Here is a 26,944-nt window from a genome sequence, read left to right as displayed (position 1 = left end):
TTGCTGAAAGTAGCTTGCACAGTCTCACCGCAACTTATCCTTCAACATTGATTTCTTTTACTGCTATGGTATTTTCACAGGGGAAGTCAGTGGCATCATGGATTGCAATGCTGCTTTCCTTTCTTAAAATTGCAGTATTTTACCTACCCCAAGCCTCTGGTCTGTCAGTCAGCCAGCCAGACTGTTGTTGCCCATGTCTAGGCAGTACACCTCAAAGTCTGGCTTTACCAAGCCAGAGCTGTGAATGGTGATCCTGCAGGGCTGTCAGCTGTCTGCCTCAATGATCGTCAGCAGATTTTTGTCAGTCACGAGTGCTGTGTAGTACTGTATAACAGTGCTAAGACAGTGATAAATTGAATCAAAAATGAGAATTTGAATCAAAATTTGGCTCAGTAACACAAAGCAAAGGTTGATGAAATGTGTGTAGGGGATGCTGCTTCAAGTGGACTTTAATCTGGGGAAATTATTATTTTTTGCAGATGATACAAGAATTGGCTGTGTTGTTGAAAAGCTGTAGAATGCTGGAAGGTTTCAATAGACTAGACAGGTGGATGAAGCAGCTGCAAATGCAATTCAATCTGAAGAAATAAGAGCTAAAAGACTAACCTAGCTAGACAGTACATAAGTGGTAGAGTACTGTCAAGCTTACAGAAGTATAGACCATGGAGTACATGCCCACAAATCCCTGAAAATGACTGGATAAGCAGATGAAGTGGTAAAGAAACTAAAATGGAAACTTAGCTTTCTTAGACAAAGCACAGAATGTAAGAGTTGTGAGGTTCTACTGGAACTGTATAAGTCAGTAGTTAGGTCACAGCTGAAGACATTCATGCTGTTCTGGTCATCGCATCCTAGGAAAGATGAGACTGGGCCTGAGAATAGTCATTAAGAGTGTAATGAAGATATTGCTTGGACTGAAGAATTTTAGCTATTATGAAAGAATGGATGGGTGAGAGTTGCTTCCTTTGGAAAAGATGAGGCCAAGAAAAGTCTTATTTGAAGTGCGTAGGATGGAGTAGTGGAGATGTATTATAAAGGGAGACTCAAAGGCCAAGGGGACCAGAACAATGGATTATGCTAGATAGCTTAGAATATGGAATCTATACTGCATGGTTTGAGGCCGTTTGGCCCATCAAGTCCACAATGAGCATCCACACAGCATCCTCCTCACCCCCCTCCTCACCCCCACACCCTCCCCACCCCCATAACCCTGCTAAACAACCTAGCTTGCACATCTCTATGGGAAATTACAGGGTAATTTCCCATGGCCAATGCACCTAATCTGCACATCTTTGGACTGTGGGAAGAAACTGGAGCACCTGGAGAAAACCCACACAGACATGGGGAGAACATGCAAACTCCACATAGACAGTTGCCAGAGGGCGGAATTGATCTCAGGTCCCTGGCGCTGTGAGCCACCAGGCTGCCACTTGTTGACCAGCAACAATTGGCTGAAGGGAGTCCATCCATAATTCCATTACCATTTCCACAGTGCAATCTGATGGACTCCAAGAGGGTGATAATTTGTCCCTACACTTTACAGAGATCGTTAATCTCGACATTTGGTGAAAATGTGAAAAATGGCTCATTTTACTGAGATACTTACATATAACTTTAGCAGGGTCACTTACATAACCCACTAAAACTTTGCTTGCAAGACTTAATGGAGAGGAAGTTCAGAAAACTAGTGGGTAATACATTACCATCTGTTATGTAATATCACTAATACTGAATTTAACCCCTTCAACACTTCACCAGAAGTGTAAAAGAATGCTGAAAAAAAAATACACTGAACATGACACACACTTGAGTACAAATAAGCTATCATGAAACAGGAAGACACAAAGTCCAGTTTTATTTCTGAGCAGATTTAGGATTGCAAAGCTACCTACTCCTGTAGTAATCAGGTTATTTTAGTACCTATTTCTCAGGAAAATGCCACTGGACCACTCCTACGAATGATAGCCTGCAAAAAATGAGACTTCCTGAGTTACCTGTCAGTATCATGGCACACGTGTGGATTGAGTTTCGGGAAAGGTGCTGCAAAAGGGAAAGAGATGCTAGGTAGGTTTGGCTGAGAAGGCCCTGAATTTCTTTGTGAGCTTAAAAGAGCTCTCTTTACTCCTTAAAAAAATATACTTATTTCTCGGGGTTTCTTCCTGTCCTATCCTTCTATTGGTTTGGTTTAGCCTGGTGGCAAAGAGGAGATGCTTTCACTATTCAAGGTGGACTACAGGTAACATCCTGGTAAACTGTTTCTGTACTCTCTCCAAAGCCTCCACTTCCTTCTTGTAGAATGGTAACCAGTACTGTACAGTTCTATACAGTTGCAACATGACTTGACAATTTTTATACGCTATGCTCTGATTGATGAAGGCAAGTATGCCATATGCCTTCTTGGCTACCTTATCCACTTATGTTGCCACTTTCAGGGAAGAGTGGACATGTGCACCTAAATCCCTCTGTATGTCGATGTATACCTCTGTAAGGGTTCTGCTAGTTACTGTGTACTTTCCTCCTGCATTAGATCTTTCAAAATGGATCACCTCACATTTGTTGTGGTTATCTCCAACCGCCATTTCTCTACCCAAATCTCCTGCTTACCTATACTCTGGCAATCTTCCTCACTATCTGCAACAACCCCATCAGTCAACCATCCGCACATTGACTAATCAGGCTACCTAGATTCTCCTCCAATCCTTTTATATATATTAGAAATAGCAGAGGTCCCAACACTAATCCCTGAAGATCATCACTGGTTACAGACCTCTAATCAGAAGAACACCCTTCTAATGCTACTGTCAATCTTCTTGACTAAGCCAGTTCTGTATCCAACTTATCAGCTCACTGTGGATCCCATGTGACTTCTCTGTTTATATCGGCCTGCCATGAGGAACCTTAACAATTGCCTTGATAAAGTCCTTTATAATATTTACCATCCTGCCCTCATCAATTGTGTGACCTGATCTGCACACTTCAATAGGAGTCTTTCCTGTTCTTGAATTGCTTAAAAAGGGTAGGTTTTGCGAGCATAAAGGTAAGTAAACAAGATGGATGGTGATAAGTAATAGCTGATATTTTAATTTCCCCATCTGACTGTTTTCCAACTGAATGAGACAGTTAAAATTGGAGATTGCATGTTTAATTTTGAAATTTCTATCAGAATTTTTACTGTCCTAAAATTAGGTTATTTATTTTCTTTTGACATGACAATCTATTCAACCAAAGAATTCAAGGTTGTCTAGTTGCAAGATAACTTTCTCAATTATTAAAAAGCAAACATGTTAAAACTGACCATGGAAGCAAACACATCAAATGACAATAAGATATGGAAGAGATGAGAAAAAGGAAGCAAAACCTTTCACAGTTTGCAAATGCATCCATGTGTATACCATAGAAGGCCACAAAACTATTTACTTGCCCAAAAGATCACATTTAATGACCCTAAAATAATCAAAGAACTTGCCTTTCCTCCCGTTATCAGGTGTAAAATGAGTTTTCTGCACAGCATCTTATAACATTAAAAAACACAAACATTGGAATTAATAGACAACATATTAGCATAAAGGTGCTTGAAGCTGTGCAACATCCAGACTGTTCAATGCACAGCAACACAGATGAAAATAGCTGAAAGAACTGCGGATGCTGGAACTCTGAAACAAAAATAGAATTTGCTTGACAAATCCAGCAGGTCTGGCAGCACCTATGGACAGAATTCAGAGTTAATGTCTTTACAAGAACCAGGGTGTGAAAATGTATAGTCAAGTTAACTGTGGGAGTCAATTGGTTCGTAGTGGACATCGGTGGCCAGTCTATCCCCAGAAATAGAAAGGAAGGGAAGTGAGGAGTCAATGATGGACCAGGTGAAGGTGAGAGCAGGGTGGAAATTGGAAGTGATAAACTTTTCCAATTCCAGAAGAGAGAGGGAAGCAGAACCAATGATATCAAAATACCCGAGAAAGAATTATGAATGGGGGCCAGAACAGGACTGAAACAAGGAACGGACCCCACCACCAGGGATATATTTCCCTCCCCTCCCCTATCAGCGTTCCACAAAGACCACTCCCTTCGTGACTTCCTCGTCAGGTCCACACACCCCACCAACCCAACCTCCACTCCCGGCACCTTCCCCTGCAACTGCAGGAAATGCAAAACTTGCGCCCACACCTCCTCCCTTACTTCTCTCCAAGGTCCCAAGGGATCCTTCCATATCCGCCACAAATTCACCTGCACCTCCACACACATCATCTATTGCATCCGCTGCACCCGATGTGGCCTCCTTTATATTGGGGAGACGGGCCGCCTACTTGCGGAACGCTTCAGGGAACACCTCTGGGTCGCCCGGACCAACCAACCCAACCACCCCGTGGCTCAACACTTTAACTCCCACTCCACCGAGGACATGCAGGTCCTTAGACTCCTCCACCGGCAAAACATAACACAACGGTTGGAGGAAGAACGCCTCATCTTCCGCCTGGGAACCCTCCAACCACAAGGGATGAACTCAGATTTCTCCAGTTTCCTCATTTCCCCTCCCCCCACCTTGTCTCAGTCGGTTCCCTCAACTCAGCACTGCCCTCCTAACCTGCAATCTTCTTCCTAACCTCTCTGCCCCCACCCCACTCCGGCCTATCACCCTCACCTTGACCTCCTTCCACCTATCACATCTCCATCGCCCCTCCCCCAGGTCCCTCCTCCCTACCTTTTATCTTAGCTGCCTGGCACCCTCTCCTCATTCCTGATGAAGGGCTCTGGCCCGAAAGGTCGAATTTCCTGTTCCTTGGATGCTGCCTGACCTGCTGTGCTTTAACCAGCAACACATTTTCAGCTCTGATCTCCAGCATCTGCAGACCTCACTTTTTACCTGAAACAAGGAATGCTCCATGTACCCCAAAAACAAACATGCATGACTCAAGCCCATGTGGATATACTTGACTACCCTTTGATCTGAAGAAAGTGAGAGAAGTTAAAACAGAAGTTGTTCACAGTGAGGAAAAGCTCAGCCTGGTGGAGGAGGGTGGTGATGGATGGGGACATTTCAGGTCTTTTTTCCAGGAACCCTGTCCCTTGGCCAAAGTCTCTGTTTCAGTCTGGCTGCAGCGTTCCATAGTAGCTTGGCACAAGCTGGAAGAACGGCACCTCATTTTCTATTGAGGAACTTTATAGTTTTGTCCTAATATATGTTCCCTAACCCAATATCAAGTTCAACAATTTTAGGGTTTGAGCATCCTCCCCATGCTTTCCCTGAGCTCCACACATTAGATCTTGTGATCACATGCTCTGCTCTATTACACACAACCCATTGTTAGTCACGAACAGTCCCCATTGGCAGCTATTCATTCTACGAGGCTGACCATTATCCACTTCTTTATCTGTCCAAGTGTTTTTCTCTCTCTTTGGGCTCTTTCTCCACCTATCATTTAGCCTTAAACCCCTTCCCCCACTTTATCTTTGCATAAAAATCAAGTGTTTCCAAAATAGTTGGGCTCTATCCCCACCTATTGTTTATTCTCTTCCTTTCCCATTTTCTGTATAAAAATCAAGCTAATATCAATTCTAAAGAAGGACCACTGGACCTGAAATGTTAAATCTAATTTCTCTCTACAGATGCTACCAAACCTGTTGAGTTTTTCCAGCAATTTCTGTTTTTGATTAAGATGAAAATAGCATTGAACATGGCAACAGCACAATAATACAACACTAGGAAAACAAAACACATACAAATAATTGCATAGGCCATATCAGTTATTGATTTAAATCAGGAAGGAGCACTTTTTGACACAATAAACATTGTTGAAGGAGAGAAATGACAATTCAGATCAATCATATTTGACACAAATGGAATAAGCACTTTTTTTGGAAGCTTTCACAGAATTTTATTATAGTTGGTTAAGCATATCATGTTTTAAATTAGAACATTTTCTAATGAAGTTCTAATCCATATATTTCAGTAATCAATTGTGTCCATTATTGACATAATGGGCTTTCTATAAAGTCCACTGTTGCCAGAGTGCTACATTTGTGTGATTGTCTTATCAGATTGTCCTAATATATGTTCCTCAACTGGTCAACTGGTACAAAATAGGCTCAGGAAATACTGGACACTCTTTCTCCCCAAACAAATCTTAATACTATTAGCTTAATTGTCAGTTTGCCAATTTTGGCTATGTATTATCCCCCAGCATATAATTCAATCATTTTAATTTGTGTGTGGGCTGCTGAACACTGACAAAATCATCATTTTCAAGAAGAATTCTTAATTCTTACTTCTGAATGGATGGATTCCGTCGGTAATGTTTTTGCTGAAGTAGTACTTGAGTATGAAATTGCTTTAGAAAGATACAGGTTCTTGTTAGTTTCAAAAGTCTAATATGTACTTCATTGCACGATATATGTACTTCATTGCATGATGTTCAGGTATGGATTTGCTCTGATGGAAGGCGATTAAAGTACTATCTCTAGGATGTTTGTACAATAGGCATAAGTGTTTTGTTTTCACCACAGACTGAGTGAAAAAATAATTGTGGCAAAACACACTGGACAATCGTCAATAACTGATACAAAATATGGAACTTGTGTGTTCTTTAACTAAAAGGAAATAAATAAACCATAAGCCAAGACACAGCATTACAACACACCACAGCACACAAATTCTACATGGTCACAGTCAAGACAGACCTTCCTCCACCTCTGACCACTGTTCCAGAGTATTTTCATGATCTTCTTCTGCATTATATCAACAAAATTAACATTTAGATTATAAAACTCCTCTCAGATAGGTTCATATTTTACCTGACTGGTGGAAATAAACCTGAAGAATTAAAACTGATTCCATAGCTCCAGATTCAAAATGAAAATGTAAGCACGAGGGCATAAGATGTCAGAATTGTTGTATATTCCAGCAAGCGTATCCAAGTTGATTCACATTGGTTTGCGAATGTACATTAACTGATTTGAACAATTTAAGAATAAAGCCCACTTCTGAATACAATGGGGAAATTATGGCTTTTAATGTTTTCCTGTCACGGATCATAATGATTGTGATCTGTCATAACTGGCACAAAAGCCAGTGGAATTACAAACTAATTGGTCTATTTCACTGGGAAGGAAATGGGGAGTGGGGAGGATACTGCTGAACTTAGTGGAAAAATACCACAGAAAATTTCAGTACTCAAGTTAATGCTACTAAGTCTCAAATAAGAAAAATATTCAAACATATCTATTTACCAAGGAATAATCAATTAATCAGAAGACAACACCACAATGTAAATTCTAAAGGCATGTTCGATTACAAGAACTTCCATCTTTCACCAGTGTAAATCAAGTAATATTTAACTAGTTGGCCATTATCCCTACCAATTTTTCTTTCTATTGAAGCCAAATTAATTCAGTAGAGGTGTATGAGGGTTGGTGGATTTGACAACCAAAGTTTATCAGTTATGTCCACTGATATGAAGTTCATATCTATTTAACTTTGAGAGAATCCAAGTACTGCTGCGATTGACTTTATTTGCAACCCCTCTGCAATTTATAGATCAGTCATAACTAATTTGCAAAACACATACCGTATGCACTAATTCGTAACCTTATTGTCCTATTCAGAATTCCACCATACACCTGACCTGGGACTTGTGGATGGCTAATAGTATTTAGAGAGACTGTATTTCACGGCAGAATTCCCAGCTCTAAAGGAATTAATATTGGAATTTCTATTACCATAACCTGCAAGCATTTCCACTTTAGTCATTCAGACTAACAGCAAGTCCAAAACATGAGACAAGTTCTCTTGGCGCTATCCAAAACAATGATTCAGTACAGACAAAGTATACTAAAGGTTGGATATCAAGGTAAAAGACACAGAGGAAAAACTGGAGTTGGGATTCTGAATTTTAACATTCTGATAACTTCCCCTGATACTAACCTGCTCATTTTCAAATATAACCTCACCGAATCCTGATAGAGCACATTAATATTGATAAAAAATACTTAATTATTTACTGTGAAATAAATGAGTTACTAAGCACCAACTGACACTGCCTTTATGTAATTTGAAGAACAGTACATCATACTATGCAAGCAAGACATAGCAGTTGTACAAAGGGTTATGATATTTATAGTTAGTGATCGCCTTTACTTTGGCAAAACCAGGAGGGGAAACACTTCACCAACTGCAGTCATATTTATACAGCTTCACCCACTCTATCATAAGATCAAAAGGGGGGATGATTCAGTTTCATTTTAATTCCTTCATATGTACAGTAAGATCTAGGCAATTTTCATCGTGAGCTTGTGAATGGCAAGTCACATTAAGGTCACACAATGCCAAGCAATGATCACTACCAATAAGACATCTAACTACCACCTTTTAACAGTTCTCATTACCACCATCAGCAAGAAATGAGAAACTTTACTGGACCAGTCACGTTAATATAAAGGCTGTTAGAGCAGGTCACAGCTGCATTCTGCAGTGAAATACTGTCTCTCCAAAGACTATTAGCAATCCACAAGGTCCAGGTCAGGAATATGATGGAAAACTCCTAACTTGCCTAGCAGAGTGCAGTTTCAACAACAATCAAGAGGTTCTACACAGCCAGGACAAAGCAACCTACTTGATTGGTACCTCCACCACTACCTTCAACATTCACTCCCTCCATCACTAATGCACAGTGTGGATCATCTATAAGATGCACAGCAGTAACGCAGCAAATCTCCCTTTGACAACACATTCTCAACTCACAAACTCAGCCTCCTAGAACAAAAAAAATAGCAAAAATGTAGGGAAGTTACCACTTGAAAGTTTTCTTCCAAGTCACATGCCACATGACTTGAATATATGTTGCTACTATTTCACTGTCACCTCGTCAAAACCCCAGAACTTCATCCCTAGTAGTGCTCCAGGTATACCTTGACCACATTGTCCTGCAGCAGTCACCTTCTTCAGGGGCAAGAAGAGAGAGTTGTGTTTTAGCAGGCAAGTATGAAAAATCAACAAGGACATGAAATCTTGCAATTGGGTGGTTGCTCCCAAAAGGCATACAGAACCTCTTGCTTGAAGAGCCTCAGTTTTCCTTCCTGCCTTTCCTAAGAAATCATTCCTGAAAAGAAACCTTTGAATGCTGGTCTGCCTGCCATTGTCCAGTGGTTACAGTCAGTGGAGGTGGATACAGCTCCTCAACTGATTATAGCCTCAAAACACCAAGGGTATTTGGTAAGGAGGTGAGCGGGACCCATGACACTTGACCTGTAACCTCCCATAACTCTACTCTCCCCAACCACCAGAAATTGGTACGGTCCTAGGGAGTGTCACTGAATAAAGAGACCTTGGAGTGCAGGTTCATAGTTCCTTGAAAGTGGAGTTGCACGGACTTGAAAAAGGCGTTTCAAATGCTTTCCCCTAATGCTCAGATCACTAAATATAGGCATTAGGAAGTCATGTTGTGGCTGTACAGGACATTGGTTAGGCCACTTTTGGAATATTGTGAGCAATTCTGGTCTCCTTCCTATCAGAAGGACGTTGTCAAACTTCAAAGAGTTCAGAAAAGATTTGCAAGGATGGTGCCAGGGTTAGAGGATTTGCGCTACATGGAGAGGCTGAATAGGTTTTGACTGTTTTCCATGGAATATCGGAGGCTGAGGGGTGACGTTATAGAGATTTATAAAATCACGAGAGACATAGATAGGGTAAATAGACAAGGTCTTTTCCCTGGGGTGGGGGAGTCCAGAACTAGAGGGCATAGATTTAGGGTGAGAGGGGAAAAGTTTAAAAGAGACCTAAGGGACAACCTTTTCATGCAAAGCTGGTGCGTGCATGGAATGAGCTGCCAGACAAAGTGGTGGAGACATCTGGATTTGTATATGAATAGGAAAGGTTTAGAGGGATATGGGCCAAGTGCTGACAAATGGGACTAGATTAGGTTAGGATATCTGGTCAGCATGGATGAGTTGTACCAAAGGGTCTATTCCTGTGCTCTATGACTCTATGGTAAGGGACCATAAATTGCAGCTTCTGAGACAGAGATTTGATCACCAAACTGGGTCCAGGAAATGTTCGAAAAAGGTAGAACTGAAGCTATCGTGAGATCAAGCTTCAGGTCTGAGTTATGAAGGCGAGGCAGGCACAGGGAGCTTGCCAATGAAGAACTTGAAATGCTAATCAGTAATAAATATTGACTGGCGACTTTAAGAGACAAATCTAATTGCAAGCTTAATCTGATGAGAATAACTGGGCTTGCCATTGACTGAATTATTACATTACAATTCTTTGACATACTTACATTTATATATCACACTATCTAGACTTTAATCAAAATTTACTAATAGCAGCTTAACTTACAATTTGTATGAACCCCTGAGAATTCTCAGCGATCTTCAAATGACTAATTCTACATTTCAAATATTTGAAAAAAATACATTTTTAATGCATGTGCGTGTGTTTCTTGGAGTGCACGTTCATAGCCCCTTGAAAGTAGAGTCGCAGGTAGATAGGATAATGAAGGCATTTTGTATGCTTTTCTTTATTGGTCAGAGTATTGAGTACAGGAATTGGGAGGTCATGTTGCGGCTGCACAGGACATTGGTTAGGGCACTGTTGGAATATTGCATGCAATTCTGGTCTTCCCATCAGAAAGATGTTGTGAAACTTGAAAGGGTTCAGAAAAGATTTACAAGGATGTTGCCAAGGTAGGAGGGTTTGAGCTATAGGGAGAGGTTGAACAGGTTAAGGCTGTTTTCTCTGGAGTGTCGGAGGCTGAGGGGTGACCGTATAGAGGTCTATAAAATCATGAGAGGCATTGATAGGATAAATAGACAAAGTCTTTTCCTTGGGTTGAGGAGTCCAGAACTCGAGGGTGAGAGGGGAAAGCGTATGGAATGAGCTGATAGAGGAAGAAGTGGAGGCTGGTACAATTAGAACATTTAATAGGCATCTGGATGGGTATGCGAATAGGAAGGGTTTGGAGGGATATGGGTCAGGTGCTGGCAGGTGGAACTAGATTGAGTTGGAATATCTGGTCGGCGTGGATGAGTTGGACCGCAGGATCTGTTTCCATGCCATACATCTCTATGACTCTGTATACACAGACATATCTGAGTGGAGCCTTTGCTCTGGAAGACTTATGGTCTCTGCCTCACACTCCTTTTCCAAAATAAAAATACTGCAATTGACACTACATGGTTTCCTGCCCATTCACATACAATGAATTCCTTGTGAAAAGTTCCAAGTTCTTCTTTTAAAACATTGGATCTGTACAATTATTATCTGTTATCACATTTGCAAGTTCTGCTCTATTGAGTTGAGAAAGGAAAATTAAAATTGCATTACAGATAGTTCTGGACAACTGAAACCACAGAAAATCTATTGCAGTTATGTTTATTTCTGCAGATGAAGCCCCTAAAGGCTTGTCTACATAAATAACTTAATTTCTGTTTACAAACCTTCATAAAGCTCAATTCCTTCTTCTCCATTGTCTGGGAAGAAAGAAACAGGAGAAAATAGAATAAATAAAAGAAAAAAAAAGAAAGGAAAAAGGAACATCAACAAATAATCTTTCACAGATCAATATTAGGGTAAAAATGATCTGCTTCCATCCTTAGAAAATACAAAATTTTCTACCCAAGTTAATACTTCAGTGTAAAGCATCTTCTTTCTTACAGTTAGCTTTGTTCCATTTTAATGCAGTCGGTAGAATTTAATATCTTCCCAGGTAGGTTTGAAGGTCCTGATGAAAGTTCCTGACCTGAAACATTGACTTTCCTGCTCCTCTGATGCTGCCTGGTCTGCTGTGCTCTTCTAGCTCCACATTGTATCGACTCTGACTTGCAGCATCTGTAGTGCTTACTATCTCTAGGTTTGGAGTCTCACTGATTGGAGGTAGGGACATTTAATCAAATGTAAGGTTAGCTTGTGGAAACACCATCATCTTCCCACCTCTGCTCTGGCAAAGTTAGGGGTGAAAAGGCTCATGGATAGCCTTCCTGAGCCACTCCCATCTGAGACCTTCATGTGGATAATGATTACTCATATTGTGGCTGCATGTATTCTGCTGTCTGTGTAGGAGAAAGTCATTGTAACGGGATAACTCAAAAAACAGAAACCTGTCAGACTGGTGTGCTATTGCTTGTGGCATGTAGGTCTTTCATTCAAATAAACTCTGAGCTTGATCAAAGGTCCCACACTGAGAAGATGGGATGAGGAGTACAATGACGACCACTCCCACCACCCCCCCCCCCCAACTCTTGTTGCTGACCGATTCCCCAACCACCCCTACTTAGCACAACCTGCATCCGTTGACTCACTCCCAACCCATCTATGCTCGCCTGTCGCCTGGGACCTATCAACAATGTTAGGCCTTGTGTGGGCGCATCACTGGCAGTTACCTCCCCCTCCTGCTGGCACTGCCTATAGTGCACAGATGCCCATGTCTGATTGGATAGAATTTGTCGGAGCTTTTGGGAGCCAGGGAAGACTTGTTGCTGTTTACCTAAGTGCCTAATGGACATGTCATTAGACAGAACTTCCCGGAAAAGGGGCAACCTGGGACACTTGCTGGAGCTCCAGTTGGTCTTTGAGATCCCTACTGCCTGAATTAATAAGCACACAATATGAAGCTGGTAAGAAAATCAAAGAATAAAATTATTGAACCATGGTTGCATGCATCCATCCTGGGAAGTCTGGCTTCTTCTAGAAATAGTGATACTCAAGTTTATTTCTAAACCCCATAATTCTATTACAAAGCATGTATGCAATATTGCAAGGAAATACAAATAACTTGAATGACTTATGGGGCTTTAATATAATCCGAATAGTTAATGAACAAGTAGAATTAATTAGTTGCAAGCTACCAACACTCGTTCTACTATAAAACATGTTATAGTTTAAGAAGGGCGGTAAAGACAAGCCAGGGAACTATAGACCAGTGAGCCTGACCTCGGTGGTAGGCAAGTTGTTGAAGGGAATCCTGAGGGACAGGATGTACATGTATTTGGAAAGGCAAGGACTGATTCGGGAGAGTCAACATGGCTTTCTGTGTGGGAAACCTTGTCTCACAAACTTGATTGAGATTTTTGAAAAAGTAACAAAGAAGATTGATGTGGGCATACCTATATGGACTTCAGTAAGGCGATCGACAAGGTTCCCCATGGGAGACTGATTAGCAAGGTTAGATCTCATGGAATACAGGGAGAACTAGCCATTTGGATACAGAACTGGCTCAAACGTAGAAGACAGAGGGTGGTGGTGGAGGGTTGTTTTTCAGATTGGAGGCCTGTGACCAATGGAGTGCCACAAGGATCGGTGCTGGGCCCTCTACCTTTTGTCATTTACATAAATGATTTGGATGCGAATATAAGAGGTACAGTTAGTAAGTTCACAGATGACACCAAAATTGCAGGTGTAGTGGACAGCGAAGAGAGTTACCTCAGATTACAACAGGATCTGAACCAGATGGGCCAATGAGCTAAGAAGTGGCAGATAGAGTTTAATTCAGATAAATGCAAGGTGCTGCATTTTGGGAAAGCAAATCTTAGCAGGATTTATACACTTAATGGTAAGGTCCTAGGGAATGTTGCTGAACAAAGAGACCTTGGACTGCAGGTTCATCGCTCCTTGAAAGTGGAGTCGTAGGTAGATAGTATAGTAAAGAAGGCATTTGGTATGCTTTCCTTTATTGGTCAGAGTATTAAGTACAGGAGTTGGGAGGTCATGTTGAGGCTGTACAGGACATTGGTTAGGCCACTGTTGGAGAATTGCGTGCGATTCTGGTCTCCTTCCTATCAGAAAGATGTTGTGAAACTTGAAAGGGTTCAGAAAAGATTTACAAAGATGTTGCCAGGGTTGGAGGATCTGAGCTACAGGCAGAGGCTGAACAGGCTCGGGCTGTTTTCCCTGAGGCGTCGAAGGCTGAGGGGTGACCTTATAGAGGTTTACAAAATTATGAGGGGCATGGAAAGGATAAATAGGCAAAGTCTTTTCCCTGGGATCGGGGAGTCCAGAACTAGATGGCATAGGTTTAGGATGAGAGGGGAAAGATATAAAAGAGACCTAAGGAGCAACTTTTTCACGCAGAGGGTGGTACGTTTACGGAATGAGCTGCTAGAGGATGTGGTGGAGGCTGGTACAATTGCAACATTTAAGACGCATTTGGATGGGTATATGGATAGGAAGGGTTTGGAGGGATAATGGCCGGGCACAGGCAGGTGGGACTAGGTTGAGTTGGGATATCTGGTCGGCATGGACGGGTTGGACCGAAGGGTCTGTTTCTATGATGTACATCTCTATGACTCTAGCATATGTTTTTGCTTAAAATTTTTAAATTCTGCACATAATATATTGTCTGTATTGGATATTTTACATAAATAGGTAGTGTATCAGCAATTCCACTGAGTGTACAAATTTGTTCAATTCATTTTAGTTTGTAAGGATTTGTCAGTCACAACTATCAAATAAAACTTGAAGCTACTAACAATGAGCTCCTTGTTTTGCAGCTTTTCAACATTTCCAGGCTCTACAAACAGTCAACTCATCATCAGCCATTTTATAGGATTATACAGCAATATTATGGTAGTTCTTACTCACTTCTTTCCAGAGATCCCTTTGATGGAAGCTGTGGGAGCTGCCGGCCTCTACGTCCTGCCATTGGTGTGCTGGTTGGGCTTGTCTGGACTGATCCACCACGAAGATGTGACCTGTACAATTTTTTTTTAAAACAGAGTTAATTATTTTTGTCAAAAGAAGTATGCTACTTTCAAAAATAGGTGGGAAGCACTTGGGAAATATACCCTATAATTAAGACTTCATGACAGGATCAAACTACAACTATCAGTTATGCATCAGAGTGAAACGATTTCAAGTAAAAGTGTGAATAATGTTTTAAATGATCATGGCATCTCAAAACTGAATGTCAGAGCAAACTGAAAAACATTGCAGCATGTGAAAAAAAATCCCTTTAAGTAAGACAGATTCCTGTAATCTCCTTCAAATCAATTGGTTAATAGGCAGGAGACCCCTTACCAGTACCAAAAGAAAGTTTAAATATAAATGATACAGAGCAAAACTTAATAGCATATAGTACAAGAGCAAACATTTCATAGCTCTGCAATTTCTCTCCACAACTGTACTTCATAACTGGAAGTTGAAAGAGAGAAATCTTTGCCAAAGTTTTGGAATCATAAAAGCATTCAGTACTCAGAGAGTCAAAGATATTTTCCAATACAATGTAACAACTGGTCACAGAACTAGTGCCTTCTGATATAATACAGAAGGTATTTGTGAATGTATCTTTAGAATGAGTTTAGTTTATGATTAAAACCTTCTATCTGTGTACCTCATCAATAATTGAAGCATGGTGACACTTAAAGTAGTATCTTTTGTGTCCAAGGACAATAAAACCATTGCAAGCAGGCAGAAATGAGTATTTTTAAAAAAAAGGAAGGTAAAAATTATGTGAAGAATGTTAAAAGAATAGCAGAAATGGTTCAGGAAGGGTCATTATTTTTGAATGATTAACCAAAAGGAACAATCTAAATCTATCTATTGTAGTTTGCACAAGTTACTGGCTATGTTGATTAACTAAATAAGCTTGTGAAGACAGAAAGCTGGATACTACCTCAACAGTTTCAAATTAATTCCCATTGTAATGACTCCATATAAAATGCTAGCTGTCAATATTGACATTGTCTGCCAATAATAGGAACTCTTCTACATCCTGTAAAGAACTAGGAATCCACTGCTAGCCTCAAAATTGTTTTTTTTACACATTTGGCATTGTGACAGCAAGTTGCAATTAATAAGACGACCAATATATTGAATTGAATTGCATTGGTACCAAAATTTGCCGAGATGAGGTAACAAGCAGGTTAAGAACTGCATCCAATTCCTTTTAGTGATCTTTGAGCTGGAAGAGAAAACCAGGATAACCACAACATGCTTAAATTAGCAGATTTTCCAGGCTCCTCAACACAGTGTGATTCACATAACATATGCTGCTAAAGAATGTTGATAAACAAATGTATGATGCCCACACCATTATATCCATGTATGGATACAAATGCTGTGTTTATGTCTACAAAAAGAAAGTTAGTACTGAGGGCTTCTAGTGGCTACTCTGTGATGAAGGGAGACACTACTCAACTACAGGAAAAATAAAGGCAGAGTTGGCACTGGGGTGGGGGTGGGGGGGGGGGGGCGGGTGGGTACAGGTGATTACTCTGGCAGTTTGACGTATCTCTTTCACCTCGTTAGTGCAGGTGAGGGAGGGGCAGATCTTCCCGATGTTAATGATGGCATCGATCGCATGACGTTTGTTTCGGCACGTTCTGAGGATCTGGAGCGGGAGTTCATCCGCTCGAGTACAGGTCGTTGCTCTGATGGTCTGGATCTTTGATATTCCTGTCTATCAGGTGCCTCACGATTCCTGTAATGTCAGTCAAAAAGCCACTCAGTTGAACTTTAACCTCTCAAAAGCAAGTGTTCATGACACGATTGTGAACCTGTAGCCTTATTTAACAGGTGAATGGCTATGCACAATCTTGAAAAAGAAACTTAAACCACTATGGTATTAAGACATGTCACCTAAAACAAAGTAATTGTAACTATTGAGATTTGAGTTCTGGATGCCTTCGTAAAACTGAAAGAAAGTACTCATTAAGTTAAACAAAATCTTGATTTATTCGATCCACCTACTAATATAACTTAACACAAAGTAATTTTTCAGAGCACACCTCTGCGATGGAATGAAGCTGTTTTGAAAGAAAATGTTAAACCAAGTTGATCAATCAGCCTTCAGTAAACATAGCTCGAGACTAACAGGTTCAAAAACTGCATTAGATTGCACAAAGCACTATTATGTCGTTTGGACTCAGAAAACAAAGTATTATGCACAGTTATTATTCAGAAAACTTATCTTCAAAAAAGAATATAGACAGACAATATCAGGGAACAATAAATTATTTGTTACAATATAATCTTCAGCATTTTCCCAAAAGCATTCTTGAGTACAGTGAAACACACTACAATGAAAACAAACCTGCATTATAATACAACACTTCATAGTAGGATTTGAAGCAATCAAAAACATTTTATACTCATCCTTCAAAATGTTCCTGTCTCCTCAGTAGGCTTTTCAGTTTCTTTTCAAACCTGACCTCTCAAACATAGTGTACTTTCAGTGAGTTTCCAAAACTCCACACCAGCAAACGAAAATGCTGTGTGGGAGCAAATCAGATCTTTGTCTCCTGGTTAAGAAGATTGAAGTAAAAAGCCCAGCTATTACCAGCCAGTCTAAATCAGGTGCGTTCCTGCTCTCTTTTAAAACAAAACTCTCTCCAATTAGTCTCATTCCCCTGTACCTTTTCCAGAGCCTAGCAATTTATTTTTTGCATTCAAAGGCAGAAAGTTGATGGAGTTGTTATATTTAATATGGAGCTGTTCTCTCATGTCACTCTAGGCAGATTCCAATAGATTTGTTTGTCAAAACCATTCTAGAGCTGCTCCAGACTGGTCTACTAACCTGGTAAGAACCATATTTGTAAAGATTAAGCAAAGGAAATAATTTTCAGAGGTATGAGCCAGATACCAGAGTAAAACATGTGGCACAATGAAATGATTGCCAACGAAACTATCTTACAACAGATGCATGCTTTTTATTAACTATTATTAATGTTTGAACATTACTAAATTTGATTCAGTATCTTCACATTGTTCTTGATTAAATTCCACTGCTAATTAGGACAAGTGGAATTTCTGATTGATAGCATTAATAAAATGGTGATTATCCAAGATAGCAAGATTTAAAAAAAAACATGAAAAGGTTAGAAGCTAACAGCAAATGTTTTGGTACAAATATTAAGAGAAATATAGTGGCAAAGGGAATTTAGGCACATAAATCTGAATCTCAAATAGAATATAACTACAGACTGATCAACTGCACTTTCTCCCATATTTATTTGAATTTGCATTTAGAAAACAATTTTCATGACCACTGGATATCTCAAAATGCCTTAAAGTTAATGAAGTACCTTTGAATTGTAGTCACTATTGTAATGTAAGAAACATTGCAAATTCCACTAAATGTAAATATGATAATGACCAAAAAATTTAATTCATTAACTGAAGGGTAAAATTGCCTAGTGTACTGAGCCCTCTTCCTCAAATAGTGCCATGGAAATCTGCTAAGTAAATGCCTTGAGTGAGCAGTATTCTGAGTTGTTTTCTGAAGTGATCAGGAAAGCTCTCAAGGAGTTCTGAATTATATACCTAATTAATTATGTTCTTCAACTAGAATTCTGGCTCAAGCAGTTAGAAAATGGTTGATTAAATGGGTCAAAAAGAAAGAGGACAATAGGAGGTCATTAATGAATGAAACAAGAATGAAATTGAATAACTGCTGGCCTCCCTACGCAAAAAGCTTGAGCTTGAAAGTCCTGACAGTATGCTTTCAAGTGCATTAAAGGTGATTTCCAACTTGTTCTTTCACTTGCATTTGATTTTATTAACTTCTGATGAGGAATAAGAAACATGTGTGTTTTAGCTAAGATATGAAAGCTGTGCTAATTTCAACATTCTACAATCGCTACATCACTCTGTCTGTGACTCCAGGCATGAACCTCTATTATATCTTCAACTATTGCTTTCTGACATGCAGGGACCCTGGGCCTCCTGAAAATCTACAAATCTGGAGTCAGTATCTCTCAAAGAGTATCATTCGTCAATGTTTCCCAGATCAGATTCCTTCCCAATCTGATGGTTAGATACTGCAGAGACTAACTAGAGGGGGACGGAGGTGACCTTGCATGCACTAATCCTCTTGGAGTAAACAATGCTTGTCATTATTAAGAAAGTTATCATTAAGTTCATAGTCAGAAACCATAGAAAATTAGAATAGTCTCATTTTCAATCCTCCTTCTCGCCTCCCATTCGTCTCATCTGATATGTATGCTGCAGATGGTGTATGTACACATTCTGATCCTGTATCACATATTTATCCTTGAGCATTCTTCTTTTCAGATTTAAACAATGAGAAGAACAGTGATGATGGAAATTTCACTCTTGCTGCTACCAGTCTAGGCACTGGCACTGCAAGCAATTTAGAAGGTAGCACAGAGGTAAGAATCTGCACGTAATACAGATAGTGCAGCTGTGGACTAACCAGTGGTTAAGAGTTCTATTGCAGAGGACTTAGATGAGAGCTTCAAAAGAGCAACTTGCAGAGGATGATTGGTGGATATATACAATTAAATATTTTGGTGTACTGGGAATCCTGCTTGTAAACTTGCATTCAATGGAAAAAAAATGGACAAGTTCAGCATCAGCTTGTCAAAGGGGTTTCTTTGCAGAGTTTGGAGCCAATTAGAATCAGAGAGCTGTATAAACTTGTCCATGCCCACCAGATATCCTACCTTAATCTAGTTCCATTTGCCAGCATTTGGCCCACATCCTTCTAAACTGTTCATTTTCATATACCCATCCAGATGCCTGTTAAATGTTGCAATTGTACCAAACACCACCATGGCCTCTGGCAGCTCATTCCATACACACACAAGCCTCAGAGTGAAAAAGTTGCTCCTTAGGGCCCTTTTAAATCTTTCCCCTCTCATCCTAAACCTAGGCCATCTACTTTTGGACTCCCCACCCCAGGGAAAACACTTTGTCTATTTATCCTATCCATGCCTCTCATGATTTTATAAACCTCTATAATGTCACCATTCAGCCTCCGATGCTCCGAAGAAAATAGCCCTAGCCTGTTCAGCCTCTCCCTATAGCTCAAACCTTCCAACAGTGGCAGCATCCTGTAAATATTTTCTGAACTCTTTCAAGTTTCACAACATCCCTCCTATAGCAGGGAAACCAGAATCGAACACAGTACTCTAAAAGTGGCAAGCGTACTAAATGCCTTCTTCAATATCCTGTCTACCTGCGACTGTACTTCAAGGAACAATGAATCTGCACCCCAAGGTCTCTTTGTTCAACAACACTCCCCAGGACCTTACCATTAAGTGCATAAGTCCTGCCTGATTTGCCTTTCTAAAATTCAGCTCCTCACATTTATTTAAATTAAATTACATCTGTCACTCCTCGGCCAATTGGTCCATTTGAACTCTGAGGTAACCTTCTTATTACCTGCTACACCACCAGTTTTGGTGTCATCTGCAAACTTAACTAACCATACCTCCTATGATCACTTATATAAATCATTTATATAAATGATAACAAGCAGTGGACTCAGCACTGACCCTTGTGGTTCACCACTGGCCTCCAGTCCGAAAAGCAACCCTCAACTACCACCCTTTGTCTCCTAACTTTGAGCCAGTTCTGTATCCAAATGGCTAGTTTCAACCTTGCTAACCAGTCTACTACACAGACTTTGGTGAAAGGCTTTTGCCCAAAATGTTGATTTTCCTGCTCCTCGGATGCAGCCTGAACTACTGTGCTTTTCCAGCACCACTCTAATCCAGAATCTATACAAAACCTTGTCGAATCCCTCAGTGAAGTACATATAGATCACATCCACTGCTCTGTCTTTATCAATCCTCTTTGTTGCTTCTTCAAAAAACTCAATCAAGTTAGTCAGATATGATTTCCCATGAACAACGCCATGTTGACTATCTCTAATCAGTCCCTGCTTTTCCAAATACATGCAATCCTGTCCCTCAGGATCCCCTCCAATAACTTCCCCACCACTGATGTTAGGCTCACTGGAGTTTTTCCTTACCATCATTTTTGAATAGTGGCGCTATGTTAACCAACCTCCAGCCTTCTGGCACCTCACCTGTGGTTACTGATGATGCAAATATTCTCAGCAAGGGGCCCAGCAATCACTTCCTTAGCTTCCCACAGAGTTCTAGGATTCACTTGATCAAGTCCAAAGGTTTTATTGACCTTTATGCATTTTTAGATGTCCAGCACCACCTCCTATATAATATGGACATTTTTCAAGATGTTGCTATTTATTTCTCCAAGTTCTGTTGTTTCCATATCCTTCTCCACAGTAAACACTGATGCAAAATACTTGTTTAGTATCTCCCCCATCTCCTGCAGTTCCACGTAGACGGCCTTGCTGACCGTTAAGGGGCCTTTCTCTCCCTACTCACTCTTTGCCCGTTATCTATTTGTAGAATTCTTTTGGATTTTCCTTAATCCTATTTGCCAAAGTTATCTGATGTCCTTTTTGCGCCCTCCTGATTACCCCATAAGCACACTTCTACTGCCTTTGTACTTTCCTAGGGATTTACTTAATCGCTGCTGTCGAAATCGACATATGCATCCTTCTTTTTCTTGACCAAAACCTCAATTTCTCCAGTTATCCAGAATTCCCTACACCTACTAGCCTTTCCTTTCACCCTAACAGGAATATACTGCCTCTGGACTCTTGTTATCTCGTTTTTGAAGGTTTCCCTTTATCAGTGAATATCTGCTCCCCACCACCCCCCCACCCCCAACCAACTTTTGAAAGTTCTTGCCTAATACTGTCATAATTAGCCTTCTTCTAATTTATTACTTTAATTTTTGGATCTGGTCTATCCTTTTCCATTGCTGTTTTAAAACTAATAAGATTATGATCACTGGCTCCAAAGTGCTCCCCCACTGACACCTCAGTCACCCTGCCTGCTTTATTTCCCAACATGAGGTCATGATTTGCTTCTTTCCTACTCAGTACAACCACATACTGAATAGAAAATTTTCTTGTACACACTTAAATTCTTCTCCATCCAAGCCTTTAACATGATGGCAGTCCCAGCTCATTTTTGGAAAGTGAAAATCACTGACCATAACCACCCTTTTATTCTTCCAGACAACTGAGATTCCCTTACAAATATGCTTCTCAATTTTTCACTGATTATTGGGTGGGGGTGGGGGTTGTACAGTACAATCTCAATAAGGTGATCATCCTTTTCCTATTTCTCAGTTCTACTCAAATATTTTCCTCAGATGTACTTCCGGGAATATCCACCCTAAGTAGAACTGTAATGTTATCCCAAATCAAAACCACCACTCCCTCTCTACTCTTGCCTCTCTTTCTATCCTTCTTATTGCATTTATATTATGGAACATAAAGCTGCCAGTTCTGTCCAGACCTGAGCCATGCCTCTGTAATTGCTATGATACCCTAGTCCCATGTTCCCAACTCTGCCCTGAGTTCATCTGCCTTACCTGTTTGTTGGATGATGAAACTCAGCTAATTTCTCAAATACCTCAAAAAAGGAGTTGCTTTTGCAAACAAGTAAGTAGTGGCTATTTCCATTCCTAATCGTGATATTGTGCCTAATGGCTAATGTCATAACCGCTAACATCCAAAATCAGAGTTTTGCAGAGGAAACACTGACTGCAGTTCCTGCAAAACCAGTGTGCTCCAATGATACATGGAATGCAATGTGCAAAAGGACACAACAAAAGTCTGGTGACTGTCTTCCTGTGTATTCCTGGGAGAGCTGTCTGGAGGAATAGCAGTAGCTTATGGAGCATAAACTTGGCACACACCCTTTAGAGGATTTGCAGCATGTTGACATGGGGGTGTAACTGGAGGACATTATTCATTCTTTTACTGAAGGAGCCCACCACTGCCTTTGCTGTTGTCTATCAGCAGCCAGCCCAGATCACAGAAAGTGATTGAGACCAAAACACTGAAAGTTTTCAAGAAGGATTTAGATCTAAGTTTTCAGGTTATAAGGGGCGGAGAGTGTGGGGATCAAGGTAAACAGGGCACTGAGTCCGATTATCACCTATGATTATATTGTAAGGTGGAATAGGTTCAAAGGACCAAATGGCCTATTCCAGTCCGTATTTTCTGTTTCTATGTTTTACACCCAATTGATTGCTTCACAAAGAGATTGCCAGCAAGTTTGCATACGTTAACTAGGGATTAAACAAGTGTTTAAGGAACTTTACCAAAAACTGGAGAAGAAGTAGGATTCAGCCCAATGAGTTTGCTCACAGGGCTGCAGATGCTGGAGATCAGAGTTGAAAAGTGTGGTGGTGGAAAAGAACAGCTGGTCAGGCAACATCTGAGGAGTAGGAGAGTAGTTTTGAGCATGAGCTCTTCATCAGGAATGGGGGAGGGGTGGAAGGGGCAAGGGGGCTAGAGATAAATGGGAGAAGAGTGGGGCTAGGGGAGGGAACTGGGAATGCGATTGGTAAATGAAGGTGGGGATGATGGTGATAGGTCGGAGAGGAGGATGGAGCACATAGGTGGGAAGGAAGATGGACAGGTAGGACAGTTCAAGAGGGTGATGTTGAGTTAGAGGGTTTGATCTGCACCATTGTCTTGAACTGTCCTATCTGTCCTTCTCCCTTCCCACCTATCTGCTCCACCCTCATCTCCAACCTATCACCATCACCTCCACCTTCATCTACCCTTTGCATTCCCAGCTACTTACCCCCAGACCCACCTCTTCCCGTTTATTTCTCAGGTCCCCTGGCCACCACCCCCCACACTCCCCCCATTCCTGATGAAGAGCTCATGCTCAAAACATCGACTCTCCTGCTCCCCAGATGCTGCCTGACCAGATGTGCTTTTCCAGCACCACACTTTCCAACATTGTTCTGCTCCACCATTCTCTGAGATCATGTTGATCTGATAATCCTCCTCAACTCTACTTTCCTACATTTTCCTCATAATCTTTGATTCTCTTCTAGATTAAAAATCTGTCTACCACAGCGTTATATATAATTAAATGTAATTTAAGAAACAATCAGGCAGCTACGTGGACAGGTATGGAGGGACATGGACCAAATGCAGGCGAATGGGACTGGTTTAATTGTGAAAACTGGGCAGCATGGGCAAGTTGGGCCAAAGGGCCTGTTTCCATCTGATGGCTGTAGCTGTCTATGGCTCAACATCAACAGCCCTCTGCAGTAAAGAATTCCAGAGATTCACAACCCTTTGAGAGAAGGAATTCCTCATGTCTCTCTCAATACATGATTCCTTATTTTTAAATTCACATGGGGAAACAACCTTCCTGCATTTATCCTGTCAAGTTCCCAAAAACCTTATACACTTCAATAACGTTGCCTCTAGGTCACAGGAATGCCCTGAGCAGAGCAATCAGTTGGACACAGTTGTAGCTGAGTTAGTGATCACCTCTGTAGAAAGAAATAATCACAGTCCCATCCCACTTCCCACTGTAGTTCTCCTCCTCTAAGTCATTCAAGCTCTAGAATCAAGCAGTAGCCAGAAATGACCATTACTTATAGCCCACTTCCTGATGAAAGAATGAGTAGATATTGAGATGAGTACCAACTGCCAATTTAGCATAATAAAACCGAAGTAGTGCAGATGCTGGAAATCAGAGAAAACAAATTGCTGGAAAATCTCAGCATGTCTGGCAGCACCTACGGAGAGAAATCAGAGTTAATGTTTCGGGTCCAGCAACGTTGCTTCAGAATTTGACATTTTTTAAGTGTTCTAAATGACCTGTGTATCAACAGCACATAAGGCTCAAAATACAAAAAAAACGGGGCCAATTCTATTGGTACAACAACTTATCACTGAAATTAGCCACAGCCTGAAATTGAATCCAATGCAGTAACTGAAAGAATATTACTAGACCACTAACTGGTGAGAAACAGCTGTAGAAGGGCAAACCTGACCATTGCCACCATGACACAACACATGGTAGACTCCTGGCACAGTTCACCCTGTAGAGGAATGGCTGCCAGCATGCATCCAGACTCGTGGTCTGGCAGATAATGAGAAAATAATAAAGCCTTTCAAATTACATGCTCTCTACAATCTGAAATATTTTATGATGTAAGGTAACCCTTGATAGGACAATTTTGTTATTGTATGCTTTCTAGGCATACATTTGTGTAACCAACCCTCAAATGTCAGCTCCATGCTTTGTCTAAAGAAGTATGAACATAGTAATGCCATCATGGTTATCTTTTTAAAATTACTTTTATTTAAAAAAGACAAATATGTCTAAAGTAACTTATTAAATGTATTTCATCTGAACATCATTTTGGCCAACAAACAAAATTTTATGCATGAGTTTTATTTGTATAACACAAAACTCAAGTTCCTAAATTTTCACACTTGTAGAAGCAAGTCCCACATAGGGTTGAGGGCTAATGGCCATCCTCTGCAGCGACTCTATTAACTTGGCTACCGGTTTACAACTGCCTAGACCTGTCAATGGTAGCTTTCATACATATAAACATACGGTTTAAAATCAGCTGGTGTACATTCTTCATTTCAAATCTACTGTAGCTTACTCATTTGCGCTTATTTTGTGAAGAGTTCACAAAGAAAATTCGACATATGGAAGTGTTATAGTATGCATAGTTTCACACTATTTTATTTTCATGGACATTTAGCAGCATTGAGAATCTTGAAATTTACTAATAAGTATTTCCGCAAAAATGCCTTGCTGATTTCAGCAGTACTTCATCCAAAACACTGCTTGTATCTAGTCCTACATTATATCATGGATATTTATACTCAGTCCTCAACTGAACTGAATTGTTTTTATTTCCTAATGTCTCAAGATTCCAGTCTTCATTATTATGCCATGGACTCAGTGTTTCAAATCTGCAATATCAAACTCTTATTTCCCTCCTGCCTACATCTCTACGATAATACATTCTCAACATCACTCAGTTCTCCAAACATGCTTATGATCACCTTTCTTAATCTTTCTTTTCCCTAGCTCATCAATCTTTTTACAACTACATCTTGGGATGTTCCACACATTGAATATTTGTATAAATGAATTGTGTTGCTGAATATTTTGCAACATTAATGCCTAATTGTCTTGGAATTCTATACTTTTCATAAAATCTTAAAGTTTTAAAGTAAATACCAATTGACTGTATGTTAGTTAAACATATGAAAATTTGGGGTTAGAGTGCTGCAAGTGGCAAAGATACAAGTGTGAAGGTAGAATTCTTGCATCACTAATAGTACATTAGTAGAAAGCTGACTCAGAGAGAGGACAAACTTTCTAGAAGTGGCAAAAAAAATGGGCAGCAGCCCAGCAGAGAGTGGAACATTAAAAGATTTGTGAAAGGTAGAGGGGTAGTAAATGAAGGAATAGCAGTCTGTAAATTGGGTCAGACTGTCACTTTAGAAATTCCAAATACTTTTCACAGAATCCTACACTGGATGTATAGACCATTCAGCCCACCTAGTCTGCACTGACCTTCCAAACAGTATTTCACCCAGACCCACCCTATCTCCATAACTTGACATTTACCATGACGAACCTGCACAGTGGCAGGAAACCAGAGCACCTGATGGACACCCACGCAGACATGGAGAAACATGCAAACTCCATGCAGACAGTCACCAAGGCTGGAATTGAACCTGGGTCCTTGGTGCTGTGAGGCAGCAGTGCTAACCACTCTGCCACTCCCTTTTGATGAAGTCTATAAGCACCAAATAGATCAAACTTGGTATTGAAAGGTTAAAAAATGCAGTGAGAAAGAGAGACAAAGCAACCTTGAAGAGCAACAAACAATCTGGATGAGAGAATAGGGAGAAAATGCTCCTGGTCATAAAAGAATTGAGAACCAGTTTTAGAGCGTTTTGCAAAACAAATAAATTCAAGGTGAGAAATAACTTTTCATACAGCCATTGGTTACCTGGAAACATAGTGGGGAGAGGTTCATTTGAGGCACTCATGTATGCATTGGAGAATTACTTACAAAGAAGCAATGTGCAGAGTTATGGATAAAAGGCAGGATAATGGAAAGAAATTAAATTGATTAGAGAGCCAGAGCAGATGCAATGAGATTAATGGCCTCCACTATTGTAACAATTCCATGATTCAAAAGAAATCAAAGCCAGTAGTGAATAAAGGTTGCACAAAGATGCTGTTACAACTGAAGAGGTACTGGAGAAGGCTGAAGTCAAATTGATTATCATTGATGTTGCAGAGATCAGTTTCAGAAGTTATGTACAGACATTGCAACTGACCAAGGTTGAACAAGGAAGTGTTAAAATGGATGGATGCC

At 40.4% G+C, this 26,944-nt stretch overlaps 1 protein-coding gene across 1 annotated transcript in view; it reads right to left on the bottom strand.

Annotated features, from left to right (window-relative positions):
- Positions 1-26,944, bottom strand: part of rims2a (regulating synaptic membrane exocytosis 2a) — an 839,749-nt gene that overhangs the window by 329,602 nt on the left and 483,203 nt on the right. Inside the window, exons 20-23 of the mRNA XM_060824314.1 lie at positions 16,230-16,388; positions 14,573-14,682; positions 11,430-11,466; positions 7,630-7,639 (exon numbers count right to left, since the gene is read on the bottom strand). Of these exons, the coding sequence (XP_060680297.1) occupies positions 7,630-7,639; positions 11,430-11,466; positions 14,573-14,682; positions 16,230-16,388 (316 nt within the window). The remainder of the gene's footprint in view (positions 1-7,629; positions 7,640-11,429; positions 11,467-14,572; positions 14,683-16,229; positions 16,389-26,944) is intronic.

The sequence above is a fragment of the Hemiscyllium ocellatum genome, chromosome 4, assembly GCF_020745735.1.
Source record: "Hemiscyllium ocellatum isolate sHemOce1 chromosome 4, sHemOce1.pat.X.cur, whole genome shotgun sequence".
In the NCBI taxonomy this organism is placed as follows: domain Eukaryota; kingdom Metazoa; phylum Chordata; class Chondrichthyes; order Orectolobiformes; family Hemiscylliidae; genus Hemiscyllium; species Hemiscyllium ocellatum.
The sequence above is the reverse complement of the archived record's forward strand: the minus strand, read 5'-3'. Positions and strand labels throughout refer to the sequence as shown.